The sequence below is a fragment of the Macaca fascicularis genome, chromosome 4 (assembly GCF_037993035.2).
Source record: "Macaca fascicularis isolate 582-1 chromosome 4, T2T-MFA8v1.1".
NCBI classification, from domain to species: Eukaryota; Metazoa; Chordata; class Mammalia; order Primates; family Cercopithecidae; genus Macaca; species Macaca fascicularis.
In genome coordinates, this window is record NC_088378.1 from 9,557,206 (window position 1) to 9,572,432 (window position 15,227).

Sequence of the window (15,227 nt, forward strand, 5' to 3'; positions counted from 1 at the left end):
GAGAAGGTGAGAAGGCGGGCCTTCCGGAGGAGGAATGGCGATTGTGGTGTTGAAGAAGCCGAGAAGGTGGGTCCTCCAGAGGAGAATGGCGATTTATGGTATTGGGGAAGCCAAGAAGGCAGGCCTTCCAGAGGAGGAATGGTGATTTGTGTTGAATGCTACTGAGAGGTTGCAGAAGATGAAGCCAGGGAGCGTCCTTCACCTGTGGCATCGTGGCAAAAATCACAAATGACCATAATGAGCAGTTTTGGGGGATGCGTAAAGACAGGAGCCATAGTTTTATGGGAAGAAGGGTGAACAGAAGGGGAGGATAATTACTTCTAGAGGGTTTGCTATGAAGAGAGAGAAATGCAGCAACCACAAGACCATTCTTTAAAGATTGAAGGGCCAGAACTTGTTTTACACTCACAGGAAGGATTCCGTAGAGATGAATTACCTGGTGATTTGAGAGAGAGATCCGAGAACTGAAGAAGGGAAGTACTTTGGAAGGCAAGAAGGGCTCAGATCCAGCACAGAGGGAGGAGTCGGCCCCTAACAGGAGGCAGGCCACTTTTTGTGTTGTGAGCAGGGCTGGAGAGGGTGAGTGCAGGTGCAGGTGTGTTCGTAGTTGCAGGGATGCAAAAAGGAGAGATGGAATATGATGGCTCCATGAAGGCAGATGTCATTTTTCACTGCTGTGTCTTCCACATAGAAGAGTACTTGACACTTGGAATATGCTTAGGAAACATCTGTTGAGCACGTCAGGACATCAGCCATGATTCCTCTCTACTCAGTGAAATATAAAGTGTGGACGGCTGGAGAGAGGTAGGCCCTACCTGCATTGGTCTGAGGAACCAAAAAATTGGTGCAACTCCAAATGAAAGTAATAAATTCATTCTCTTCTATAACTATTTCCCTTCTTATCTTAATTCTACTAATTATCATAACTATTGCCAAAATTTATAAAAATATTTCTTACCCTTGCTATTTAAGAACTTCTATCTCCTATCTTTTGTAACTATCCTCATTTCATCTTTTTTATTTCACCCCCTGCTTTTGGAGGGTTGAGGGGAAGAAAGAAGAGAAAACATGTCACTAGAGAAACACAATACAATCTTGAGGAAGTTGTAAATGCCCATTTGAAGTTTGTGGTCAGTTATTTAAGAGAAAGCCATCGTGCCATTGTGTTCAGCTGCAGGGGTGCACGCCCAGGGAAGGTGAAGGTGACGTTTTCCAGACCTGGGATTTTGCCTTCAGATAAAAAGGACCATGGAGATCTGTGTTTTCCAGGCAATGCTTCTGGTGGTGGATGACAGAAGCTGTCAGACCAGGAAGGAAGGTGGGCTTGGAGAGGCCCATGCTGGAGAGGAAATGTGGGGCCATTTAATTAGAAGTCTTGATGAAGTTGAAGAGTTTAAACAATGTACATACCTTAGCAAGAGATTTAGAAAGATAAGAGATGATCATTGGAAAGAGACATATTTGGAATTAGGATTTCAGAGGTGGTACAATTTCTCAGGATGACAGGGCCTGGATCCTGAGAATAGAAGGATGAAAAAAAGGTCAGCAGGATGAGAAGGTAAAACAGAAAGAATAGATTGATGGTGGCTTATTCATAAAGGAGTGCAAGTCCCCAGAATAATGACAAGAATTGGAGGAAAGGTGAGAACAGCCTGAAGCTGCAGCCTCTCAAGAATGAGGGGCTGCATCCAGGAGATCAGGGGGCAGCAGTGAGGAGGTGAGGGTGAAGCATGGGTCTCAAAGGAGTGGTGGGTTTTGCAAGGGAGAGGAACCCAAGCATTTAGGGGTGTCATTAAGGAGCCAGGGGACAAGCAGTTTCACCTCTGGCCTTGAAGGATATGAACATGAAATGAAAAGCAGTCTTCACTTGAAAAGGTTGCAAAGGAGACGGATCAGTTTCAGTTAAGTCAGTGTGGACAGGGAAACCTTTCAAAAGGCTGATTATACAGGGGAATTAGTTTATCATGAACAGGAATTTCAGGGGACACAGAAAAAGGGCTTAGGAGAGAGGGAAGCATGGAAATTGGCTGATACTAGGAAACGTATGGACCCATGTGGGACTGAGAGTTTGGGTGATAAGAATGATGGGCAGCTTGAGCCTCTGAAATGATGATGTGGGGGATGAGGGATGCATTGTGATGATCTTTGGAGGGACGTAGGTGGACATCCAGAGCACCTGGCTGTTCTCACCTGTGCTCAGGCGTGCCTTGGCATTAAGGCAGCTTCTCGGTCTTCACCCCAAAAGGCCTCCTCAGTGTTAGGGGCTTGTCCATTTTAGATAGTTATAAATATGAAGCCATCTAATACAATCCAGATGATTTTTTAAAATATTTTGGGTCATCCAAGTTCTAATTGGGTCATTAAATGCTCAGTGGAGCTAACCCATTTCACTGCCCCACCCGTAGCCTTACACAAAACTTCCAGACAAATGACGTGTCACCCTTCCCTCAGAATCACCTAGAAACCATCGCAGTTGCTTCAGGACTGGACAAAGAGCTTCTAGAGGATGAGCAGAAGGAAGAGAGGGGAAAATACTGAATTCAGGGAAAGAAAAAACCCAGGGAGCCAGGAAGGAGGATGGTGGCAGTGACTTGTGCCCCAGCTCCTTTCAAGGAAGACAGAGGCAAAGCTCTTTATCCGAGGGACAAGGCTCTTGGATTTGCAGATTTAGGTGCTACCTAAAGCTGTTTCTCTGGGACAAGAGCAAAGAGTGAAATAATTTACAGCCACAGACAACCCTGCTTTCTGCAGTGGACTCCATCAGGACAGGGCGCTTTGCCACCCTGTTTCCATAGTCTACAGGAGTCTCTGAAGTCACATCAACTGTAGGAACTCTTGTGAGGAAAACAGCGTTTATAGTCCTTCCCTTCCAGTGGGTGCTGCTCCGTGTCACACATGGAGAGGGGACAAGGAAGCCAGTTGGTTTGGATCTCTTTTCCAGAAGATTCCACAACCACTAGAAGATAAGATGCTTTTTGGCATTGGATTACCTGAAATACCTGAAAAAAAATCATAAATTGTACTTCCAGATATGGTCTGTTGCTTGTTTTTTTGTTTGTTTGTTTATTGTTTTTTTTTTTTTTAATTTTTTTAGGTCTTGTTTAATGTTGCCTCTTTGCATTTGATTTCAGCCATCTTGATAGTTTTTTCTATGCAATTAACAAGGTCCAGCCCTTTCTTGAGCCAGTTCACTTTATCAGTATCTGACAGGTGTCCAGGGATGAAGAAAACATTATTAGCAACAGAATAGAGAAGAAAAACAGCAGTGCCATGGGGGCCACCACTTAGACTGTCACAGATGCTCTCAAACTAATTACCTGCAAATGAAAAAAAAAAAAAAAGGAAGATGGAGATTACTGACAATCTAAGGAGTGCTTCTTTTTTGAAAAAAATTTCTAATGCATATAGAAAACAGGACATTGTCCACGTAGCAAGGAGAAATGGCTAAATCATAAGCTGATGTTCCTCTATGATGATGTTATAGTTTTTTTCATCCAAAGAGGAAACTATTTTTCATTAGTTTCTAAAAGATGACAGAGGAATGGTTAACTGAATTTTATTTTATTTTTCTTGAGAAATTCTCTCTCTGTTAGTCCAAGCTAGAGTGCAGTGGTGTGATCACAGCTCATGAAGCCTTGAAATTCTGGGTGCAATGATTCTCTCGCCTCAGCCTCCTGAGTAGCTGGGACTACAGGTACATGCCACCATGCCCAGGTAATTTTTTTTTTTTTAATTTTTTGTAGAAATGGGATCTTGCTATGTTGCCTAGGCTGGCCTCAAACTCCTGGTCTCAAACAATCCTCCCACCTCAGCCTCCCAAAATGCTGAGATTACAGGCATGAGTCACTGCACCTGACTGAATTTTTTTCAGTAAAAGGGAATAAGAGACAGAGGCAGCTGGGTATTGTGGAAAGCGTGGTCTTGAAAGTTTCAGCCTTAGTTCTAATGCAGCACTGTGGGTTTCCTGCCTGTGTGAATGTCAGCAAAAGATGGCACTTCTTTGTGGCGTCCAGGGCCACATCCATCACTTCACAGAGTGGACAGAGAATTTACCGAGCAGCAAAGTGTCGGTGCTGTGGTTTGGTACACAGCAGTAGCTCAGTGAACAGAAGCCTGATCAGGACCCCTCTGCTCTAGGAGGGATTGAGGGAAAAGCCCGTGGAGGGAGTCCCGGAAGTGCTTTTGGCTGAGATGTAACAAAAGCTAGAATTTATGGAGTGGTGTGGGGAAGCAAAGGAGACCTGAGAGCTGTACCTGAGTGCCCCCAAAAGGATACTCTGGGAAACACCATGACAGCACAAAATCAACCTCCTTAGCTTGGAGCACCTCAAAGGGGGCCACACAGCTCCCGGATGGCTGGCAAGCATTGACTCATTTTGACAGAACATTTGCCATTTCTCTCAGGCTTGAGTTTTACCTAGGATCCCTGTACTTCACATTTCTTGCTGATTTTAAAATTAGATTTTCTTTTCCTATGAAAACATGCAAATTAAGCATCCTAGTGAAGCAGCCTGTCCCCTCCTACAAAGGAGAGGCCTTTTGGATGGTGTTTCGATGGTGAGGGATGTTTACGCTTGGTTCCCCCATAACCACACTTCTCAGGTGACCACCCATGTGCCTTTAATGTACTTAACATGCAGCCAACAGTCAGCAAGAAAGGGGAAGTTCACTGGCCCCTCTGGGGCTTGAACTTGCAACCATTCCTTCATTATAGAACACTTTTCTACCCAAATGCAGGTCTCTTAACTGCCTGCAGACCAACAAAATACAATATCTATTTCATTATACTCTCCCATGACCCATGATTGAAATTCCTAAAACATGAGTTTATTGAAACTTCTATGAATTTTATGCTTTAAAATGAATAGTTTTGTTCTTAATAGAATCCATGAGCATACACATAAAGACTGAATAATTTCCTCCCCAAAGAAATAAAATAGAAAGTATAGCAGTGAGTCAAGATTCTACCTACATAACGCATGTTAATGAAATGTATTTTTTGCTATAATCTGATAAAATACAGGAGAAAAACATTTATTGTTTTCCTTGAGTTCAGAGTAGTATTCTTTGTGAATATTTATATTTATTTTCAAATATTTTCACAACTATTATACAATCAATTCAAAATTATTTTAGTTGTCTGTGGATTATTCACTTTATGAAATCATATCTAGAATTTTGCAAACTATTTTTAATAATAACTTAAAACTGTCAATATAGTTTGACATGTAAATATTAGCGTATCTGCACACACACAGACGCTCACTGTGCATTCCATAGACAAAACATGCATGAGTGATTTTTTAGATAATTTCCACTCTTGAGCTCAGTTGAGGATGGACTCTATATAAACCCAGTTCACATTATAAATTAATCACATTCCTCCAAGTTAGGCTGTTTATAAAATGCGATTCTATATTGATAAGTTAAAAAGCCCTTGGAACTAATACAAGAATATCAAGGGAACAGTGTTTATTCCTTTCCACCACTTGGGGTAGATTTATTAGTTCCTTTACCATTATCACACATATTTTATACTGAGGTACAGTATTCTGTATTACTTAGTGCTAGTTTGTCACGACTCTCCATTAATGTACTTTCAACCTCGTCCCAGTAAATGGTTAAAAGGATCTATGGAAACTATAGATTGTATCTTGAAGGTAACTAAGTAAGGATCTTAGCTAATGATATATAAATACATAACTAAATTATTTCCTTAGTATATTAAGCTTTCTACAAATACTAGCACATTCTTTTTTCTAGGTCAGTGTTTTCTTATAAATGTCACAATGTTAATTTTGAAAACTAATACTTTCAGTAGGCATATTTCAGGTATGTTGTGTACTTTTTCATCAACAGAAATTCCCAGGCACATATGTTAAAATATTTGTCTTCCTTTGAAAAAGGAATTATATGCTCAAATGCTCTTGAGTTTATCATAAACAGAATAAATACAATAATTTTTAATAAATTCCCTAGCTAATGAATGGAAAGGGGGACATAATTTTTAAAATTCCATCAACATTTGAGACCACTATGAATGTAGTCAACAAGAATTTCTAAATTGTTATTGGACTTTCTCCATAGATTAACTTCTTCCTAGATAAAAACTATTGTCATAATAATAAAATTACCTAACTAAATTAAATAGACTAGGTGATTTGTTGTCAAATGAGAAAATGGTCAATTACTTAAGAGCAACTAATTTAAAATAATTATGTAGGTAACATAATCTTGAGTTACTGTTATTAATTTCCATTGCTATTGATTATCTTATTAGAATTCTTTAATTAATTGTCACTAAATGGAGTTAGATTTTATTAATTTATAATTATTTACTGTCTACAAACTATTGACAAGATACTATGCCAAACTCAGGGCGTGTGGATGCACAAAAGGATAGAGGAATGAGTGCAAAAGTCTGTAATAAGGGTTTAAAGGGCTTGGAGCACTTTAGGTCTCATGCAGTCACCAGATTTACCCCGCCAAAGACCCCTCTCAGGACAAAGCCCCACACTGAGGAGAAATTTGCTCAGAATAGAAAAGAAAAAAAGGAAAGAGAAAGTCTAGTTAAAAATGGGATAACAGAGTTGTAAGATTGCAGAAAGGAAGCCCCCATATTTTTGAACACTGCCCAAAACACCAGAAGAGAAAAGTCCACAGCTTTTCTGAATTCTACGTCTTTGTAAAATTGCAGGAGAACTAATTTCATGTAAAACTGAGCAACAGCAGAGGAACAAGGTAAAACTCTAACAGAAAAGAAGCAAGGTTCAGTCCCATACAAGGTTATTAAAATGATGCAGTGAATGAAGAACAAAATAGCATCCTTATGAACAGTGGAAGAATGCCCCAAATCAGAGGAAAGCAGAAATAACCTTTTCAAGATGAACCAAGTTATTAGGAAATTACATAAATACATATAATAGATATTGTCTTGAAAGAAATAGAAAATGAAAAATGAAGAAAATTCTAAAAAACACAAATAAGAAAATTAAAAAGGGATTTGAGATAAGCTGTTAGAATTAGAAGTGAAGTAAAGAAGATCCAATATATGTATACTAGGAATGACATAAGAAAAACATCAAAGCAACAGAGCAAAGTGAATACTAAAAACTAAACTCAGTACAACTTTCCTGACACAGTATGCTTGTGAAAATTGATGCAAAAATGACCAGCACCAAGATATATTCTAATAAAATTCCTGGATTCTAAAGAAATGAAAAAAATTCCTTGGGCATCTAGGCAAAAGAGGGCAATTAATTTACAAAGGGGAAAAAAAAAAACAGTGTTTTCAGGCTTATCCATAATACTTTGTGCCAGAAGAACATGAAGTAAGAGATTTCAGATACTCAAGGGGGAAATATATATACAAGTCGGGATTGTATATTCCTTATATGTACAATGTAAGAACTCAGTGAATATATTTCCCAGGAACTCTTCCTGAGGAATTTACTAGAGAACAAGATTCAAGCAATCAAAATTACTGGGGAAACATCAACCATCAACATAAGGACTGATGGTTGTGCCTGCATGCGTGTGTGTGTGTGTGTGTGTGTGTGTGTGTGTGTGTGTGTGTGTGTAGAAGATAACATGAAGGCTAAGAGAAAGAGAGCATAGCTTGAAATGGCCACATATGTTAGCAGAGTGGATACATTACAATTATTTTAAAAATTTTGTGGGAGAATGAGTAGAGCATGTGAAAACATATTTGAAGTTTTTAGAAATCGTGGGCACAGTGATGGTTTTGTTATTCTGAAATTGTGTAATGTGAGAAAAAGCAAATGAGCAATTATGGAATATTGTAATTATGTCATCTTCTGTGTTCTTGAGAACCAGTGTGGAAGAAAGGGAGAAACAGATGTAAAATAGAAAATGTTAAGTAAAAACCTTGTAGTTCTGAGATACCTCTCCCTCAAAGTAAGAACTGAGAGGACTTAGAAATAATGATTAACTTAGGACCACTAAACATACCTAGCACCCAGTTTATGGTCTTGAAATTTTTAAGAAGCAGTGCTTCTTTTAAAACCTGGCAATTCCTGGTCTGGGGCAGGAAATGTATAAGATGCACCTGAGTAATTTTCCATAGCAGATAGTGGAGAAGGTATTAAGTGGTGTCAGGTTCATGTTACGGAAAGTCAACTTGATAGGATTACCATTGGCCAGGGATGAGATAGTTGTGCTTCAAGAAAAAAAAATCACTGCATTAGATTAAAACACAGTTAACACATAATATGTGTAAGTTTATGAGTTTATAAATGTTCATTGAAAAAGAAGAATCAAATATTTTAGCTTGCCTTTCCTGTTCAAACAATATCACCGGGTAACCAAAAGTAGAAGTATTCTAACTAATAAATGAAGGAATGTTTGAATTAAAATATCATTTTTCAATCCCAATAAATTAATCTAGTTACTGAATGTTAATGGCTGCTCAACTTTTTGAAAAGAGAGAAAGACATTATAATCTTCCTGATAGAAGTACAAAACACCATCTATGAAGTAATATTACAGAGAGAAAGAAGAAGGAAGAGGAGAAAGAGGAGGACAGAGGGATAGAGGGAGGGGGGAAAAGGAGGAAGGGAAGAGAGTGAAGTAGGAAGGAAAAAAGGAGGAAAAGAGAGGGGGTAGGCAGAGAGGAAAGAAGGAAGGAAAGAAGCTGAATTAAATGAAGCCTATAGACCAATTACAATTCATAGGAAACAAATTATCAAGGTGCATTATAAACTGCCACACTGGATACAATCAGCAAAATGAAGACTGGGAAACTCTATAGTTCACCTGTCCTGCTTTCTTCAACAAATAAATTGCAAGGAAAAAAGACAGTGGAGGGTGATGGACTAAACAACACATCTTTAAAACAGACAAAAGTAGTGTTAGAAATGAACCTTGAGTGATAAAGAAAAACAAGAAAGTTGATTATAACTTTGGGAGGCTGAGGTGGGCAGATCACGAGGTCAGGAGATTGAGACCATCCTGGCCAACATAGTGAAAACCTGTCTGTACCAAAAATACAAAAAATAGCCAGGTGTGGTGTCGGGTGCCTGTAGTCCCAGCTATCTGGAGGCTGGGGCAGGAGAATCGCTTGAACCCAAGAGACGGAGGTTGCAGTGACCCGAGATTGCACCACTGCACTCCAGCCTGGGTGACAGAGCAAGACTCCAACTCAAAAAAAAGAAAAGAAAACAAAACAGACAAACAAAAACCATGGTGTCTTTTAGGAAGGGGTGAAGGTGTTATGATGAGAATAGATACACGGAGGGCTTTAGGAGGCCCTGGTAAAGTTCTGTGTCTTGGCCTGGATAGTGTTTAAAAAGTTGGTCACTTTATAATGTATTAAGCTTATTCTATGTGATACTTACAATCAAAAGTGTGGGGTTGTTTGTTTTTTGTTTGTTTGTTTGTTTGTTTGTTTTTCAATGTGGAAGGATTTGGACAGGTCAAGACAAAAAAGTAGGTTGAGCAGTTCAGTGGTGCAGAGCTGAGGGAGAGGGGCTTGGCGGAAACTGAGATCATTCACAGTCATATGTGGAAGGTGAATAGAGCTGAGGGAGAGGGGCTTGGCGGATCACTGTGAGATCATTCACAGTCGTATGTGGAAGGTGAATAGAGCTGAGGGAGAAGGGCTTGGCGGATCACTGTGACATCATTCACAGTCATATGTGGAAGGTGAATAGAGCTGAGGGAGAGGGGCTTGGCGGATCACTGTGACATCATTCACAGTCATATGTGGAAGGTGAATAGAGCTGAGGGAGAAGGGCTTGGCGGATCACCGTGACATCATTCACAGTCATATGCGGGAGGTGATTGAGAGATGTCCTGCTTCCTTTTACAATTCCAGCAAAACTCCAACCAAACTTAAACCCAGCATTCTTTCTACTTTGCCTTTGCAGCTCAGTGTGTGTGCAGAGAAACAGAAGACTCTGCTCATGAGTTTTCCTTTAAATTCATCATCTCTGACCTCAGGGGGCCTGGGTGCTGCCCAGCAGTGATACCAACTGCCTCCGCCCTCCCCTTCCTTCGTCACTCATACCTTTCTTCTTCCTCAAATCCCAGTACCCCCTCTGCCTGTCTGCACCTAGGCCTAAGCTCTCAGCCGGGCCTCCTTTACCTAAGGATGTCTGCCTTCCCGCTGAAGGCCAACCCTCCACACATCCTTTAGATCCCCCCTCCAACCTACTCAAGGACAGAGCTCTTTCTCTGGCCTAAACTGTCCATCTGTGCTTCTCATCTCAGTCCTGCCTTCAGCATAGTATCATATCATTGTTTCTCCATTTTCAAAAATCCTTTACAACCCCAGAGTCCTATCCAATGGTCACCCCATCCCTGCTCCCTTTTTCAGGCAAACTCCTTTAAAAAAGTGTCCATTCTCACTTCTTTGAATTTCTCTCCTCCAAGTCTTTCTGGACTCCACTCCGAAGGCTTTTGGCTCCATGACTCCACTAAATGACTCTTGTCAAGACCGCAGTGGCAGCCACACACCCAACTTCAACCACAGCTCATCGTGGCAGCCTTCTTGAGATATGATCCCTTGGCTTTCGGGACACCTGAGTCCTCAGTTTTCACCTGCCTCATAGGCTGCTGCTCCTCAGTCTCCTTTGCTGGTGTTTTCTCACCTTCCCTGCAGAGGTTGGATAATCACATCTAACCTCATAACACAGTCAGAGTGTCATAGATCAAACCTAGTGTTGAGCTTTACAAATAATTTCAAGGATGCAGGTAATCCTGAGACTCAGGCAGGACCTGGGGGCATTCAGGTTGCCTCCTCGGGTCCTTCGTTGGCATTTGGGGCTGTGCTCTAGGCAAGGTTTATGTGTGAAGCCTCTAAGAAATCTATGCAGCCATCACTCACATGCAATCTCTCAATTACATAAACTGTCTCATCGTTCATTACTTGATGAAATATCGTCATTGTATCCTCTGATAATTGCACAGCTTATGACACTGTCTAGAGAGCCTTACCCCATAAATTCAGAGATTCTCGTTCATTTGCCATCCAAACTCTTAGATCTCTTTTCTAGTAAATGTGCTGTATGTGTATGCCATTCACATGTTTACAAGGAGGCCAGGTCATCTTTTTCCTTCTTTCCTGGGGACAGAAGAATGAGAAAACGGATTAGAGGCTCATGCTAATGACTTCAAAATTTGTATTTAGGACCCATGCCTTTCCCCTAAACTACACTTATTTATTCAATTAGCTACTGGAAATTTTAACATTGCTGTGTAATAGCTTATCAAACTGAACATGAGTACAGTAGAAATAATGATTTCATGCCTCAACTCCCTACAAACACACACACACATACATACACACACATACACACATGCACACACATACACACATGCACACACACATACACACACGCACACACATACCCCTTTCTTCTTCCACAGTTGTCCCCACCCCCCACCTGCCTCCTGTCTTCTCAGGAAACAGGGAAATACACCACAGTCATATTTGACTCCTCTTTTTTTCTCACACCATCCATCCATCCTGACTGGATATTCTGCAATTTCTCCCTTTAATTTATACCCAGAATTCAAACGCTGATCCTACCTCCAGCACTACCTTCCGGGTGGAGCCAGCCATCTCTTGCATAGATGTTGACATAAGCTCCTGCGGGCTTCTCTGCTTCCTGCCCACACTCTGGCCCTCCAGAGGGCATTCTGAACATAGCAACCAGGTGGATGTCTTTAAAATACCAGTCAAATTACGTCATACCTCAGCTCAGACTTCTGCAGTGGTTCTGGTATCTTCCAGAATAACAGCCAGGGTTCTGAAAGCAGCTGTCAGGGAACTACACATTCTAGATCCTCCTGAACTCTCCAACTTCACCTTCTGTTTTTTCCCTCGTTGTTCACTCTGCCTCCACCCCACTGCCCACCTCGCTGTACCCTGAACAGCCAACCACATCAGCACACTGGGGCTCTGTCCCCTTACAGTGTTATCTGCTTGTCCAGAATGCTTATTCCCCCAGGAATCCATGTGACTTGCATTTCTAATCTTCAGACATTTGCTTAAAGGCACATGCTTTGTAAGGCACTCTCTAATCACCTCTTTAAGATTGAGATCTCCACCTTCTTTGGAATCTTCCTCTTCCCTGTTGATTATTCTCTTCCTCACTTAGCACCATTGGAAACAGTAGACATTCTGACCTCTCAGTATTGACTGTTACAGTGCTGTGGATGAAGGTGGAGAAGTCTGTTAATTCACTGCTGTATCCCCAGCACCTCGGTAGAGCCTGGAATGTGGTAGGCTCTCAATAAATGTTGCATTATTTGATTAATATTTGAGCAAACCTATTTGACTTGATCTGAGTTTATATTACAAACAGATCAAAAATGTAGGGCTGCCACGAAGAAGACCTTGAAAATGGTCTGATGGGGTTTGGAATTTATTTGCAGGCTGAAGAAAGCATTAAAGGAAACTGAGCAAAACAGTAACAGAAAGAAATGATGTCAGGGACACAGGAAATCATGCTTTAAGAATAAGAGTAATGATAAAGGGAAAATGTGATTCTTTAACATCAGTCTTCTTCTAGCTCAATGATATTGTGTGGGCTGCCAACAATTATGAGGTGGAATGCGGGGCCGATTTTCAAAATAATTATACAACCTTGTTGAATTTCAAATAGAGGCATGAAAATATCTTGCTTTATAAGATTGATAGTGATGTATTATAAGTGTTCATCATTTAATACATAAGTATGTTCCTTCAAATGTATATGAAATAAGATTGTTGAAATATATGTTGGTAGAAGCAATCTTATAACATACAAAGCTTTGGGATATCTCTTTTCTGAAGACAAAAAAGCAAAGAGGAAATTCACTTATATGTCTTGCCAGTTGAGTTTGATAGACTTTTTCTCATTGAAGCATATTTGTCCTCCTCTATCAACCCCCGGCCCTCTCCCTCCCCCTAGACACACACACACACACACACACACGCATTATTTTACTGAAACTGGTTAAGCAAGAAATCCCATACACTGTCAGCTCCTACCCTTTTGGCTGAAATAAACAGTCAGTTTGAAAGCTCACTCTGCTTTTTGGGTTTCGCAGTACAACCGATACCAGCAGTATGGTGCAGAGGAGTGTGTCCTGCAGATGGGGGGCGTGTTATGCCCCCGCCCTGGCTGTGGAGCGGGGCTGCTGCCGGAGTCTGACCAGAGGAAAGTCACCTGTGAAGGCGGCAACGGCCTGGGCTGTGGGGTGAGTACTGCCCGCACCCCTGGGGCGGTGTGTTCCTGTCCTTGTTTGCTTTTGCGCATGGGCTGGGATTACATTTTTATTTTATTCTCATTTTCCCTTTGGACTCAGACATCTTTGAACTTATGTATAAGAAAATAGATTTTAAATTCCTTTATAGGACTCCAGATTGGAAAATGTATGTATGTATTTTGGGGAAAAGAGTTGTATTAAGATTTTCTGTTTGGTTGCTTATGGAAGTATTTACTTTAAGATGCTGTGAACCACTTAGGCCAGACTTTTAAACTTTTCTCCCAGCACTCAACTGATCCAGAGCAAAAATGTATTCTTTCTTCAGAGTTGCCTTTAAGTAGACAGGAGTGAAGGAGAAAGAATTCTCCATCAGTGACGTCTTACTGACATTGTTTGCCTAAGTGGTTTCAAGAAATAAAATGAAGGTTAATGTGGAAAACTTGAAATGTTATTGTGTCATAAAAATCGTTTTAAATAGAGATGAACAAAACTAATGGTGTCTCTTATGGAAGCAGAATAAGAAACGTGAAAAATGTTTGTTCTAAGAGGTCAAACCATGTGACCTGGCTGGCTTTTCGAATGAATCTATGGCTGCAGGCTGATGGCTCAAGGGGGAAAGAAGCATAACTCAAACACAAAAAGGCTTACTAAATTATAGGTTAAAATGACAAATGGACAATAATCCTGATATTAAATTTCATGCAGCCTAGAAAAGTAAGAAAGTGTATGTGCGTATAAAAGTCTATTGAATTTTGATGGGAAACGTTTCTTTTAAAATTGCAACTTCATGAGGAGTTTTGTGCAAGAAGGAGCACAGATAGCAGAGGTATATTTGCCAGTCCTGATTTGGGGCTGAGCCCTGTAAGTCATCTAGAAATAAATTAGCATTCATTCCCCTTAGTAAAGCTTCCTGTATGTCATGCAGTGGGGCTCACAAAACCCTGGGTTGAACAATGGAGTAGAGGAAGTGGAAGTTGAAAAATAATGAGATGCCATGGTGCCTAAGTGGAAAGAAATACCTCTGGATTCATAATCGTGATTGCATTTGAATGAAAACTCAAGTGATGTTTACTCTCCCTGGAGATGATGGAAATCAGGACACACTCTCCAGCCTTAGCCATCATCATGTGCTGAATTATCTGCACTGATTGTGTGTGGCCTCAGCAGGTTGCCAAACTCTGGGATCAGAATGCTAGCAAATGTTATCTTTTAAAATGAGGTTTTAACGAATTGTTTTTAACTACTGGCTAAATTGTGTGCTTCTGCCTGCTAATTGCCTACTGTGGTTCCATCCTCTAAAGCTGGATTTTAAGATTTTAACTTTCCTTAGGAGGTGGAGAATTCCACTGGCCCATCTTTTGCATTTGGTTGTTGACCTTGCTTTAAGAATGTTGAAGGGTTTATGTAATGTGAAATCTTGAATATCTTTATGTTCCCTTTTTTATACAAGTAAATCGTAAGTACATAACATATATATATAAGCTCCAAATCATGGCAAATTATTTTAGAAGTGAATCAAAATGCTGTAATATCTTTGGATTAAAGGAGTTTGCAGGCAAACTTGACTTAAAGAAGGATAGCTATGTTCTCAAGGTTTCTTTGTCCTTTGGCAATTCTAGGTAATGTATTCTTACTTTATTTTAATTTGTTTTGATGTGTTGGTTTTGGAGGTGTGTTTGCTGGATTGTGTATTAGTTATCTATGACTGCATAGCAACTCCAAATTCTAACAATTTAACACAATAGAAATATATCATCTCACAGAGGTTCTGAGGGTCAGGAATCACCCGTGAGTGGCTTCACTGGGTAGTTCTGGCTCAGGGTTCCTCCTGAGTTTGCCGTTTAACTGGGTTGCAGTTATCTAGAGGCTTAACTGGGGCTGGAAGATCCACTTCCAAGGTGGCTCATGCACATGACTGTTGGCAAAAAAAAGTCCTCAGTTCCTCACCGGCTGTTGTCAGAAGGTCACCGTTCCTTACCACGTGGCCCTTGTCTTAGGCTGTTTGTCCCCAT

The 15,227-nt window shown here is 40.6% G+C and overlaps 1 protein-coding gene and 1 long non-coding RNA gene across 10 annotated transcripts in view; one reads left to right on the forward strand and one right to left on the reverse strand.

The window, feature by feature from the left end:
• Positions 1–15,227, forward strand: part of PRKN (parkin RBR E3 ubiquitin protein ligase) — a 1,364,839-nt gene that overhangs the window by 1,152,685 nt on the left and 196,927 nt on the right. For all 8 annotated transcript variants that reach the window (XM_065543170.2, XM_045390376.3, XM_045390380.3 and 5 more), the window contains one exon: positions 13,057–13,206. In XM_065543170.2, the coding sequence (XP_065399242.1) occupies positions 13,057–13,206 (150 nt within the window). The remainder of the gene's footprint in view (positions 1–13,056; positions 13,207–15,227) is intronic.
• On the reverse strand, positions 2,450–11,663 carry LOC135970506 (uncharacterized). 2 transcript variants are annotated; one of them, XR_012433288.1, is made up of 4 exons: positions 11,552–11,663; positions 10,957–11,083; positions 10,369–10,615; positions 2,450–3,317 (listed from the first exon to the last, which is right to left on the reverse strand). It is a non-coding gene; the product is annotated as an uncharacterized lncRNA (long non-coding RNA). The 2 variants fall into 2 exon arrangements; XR_010586181.2 differs by lacking the exon at positions 10,369–10,615.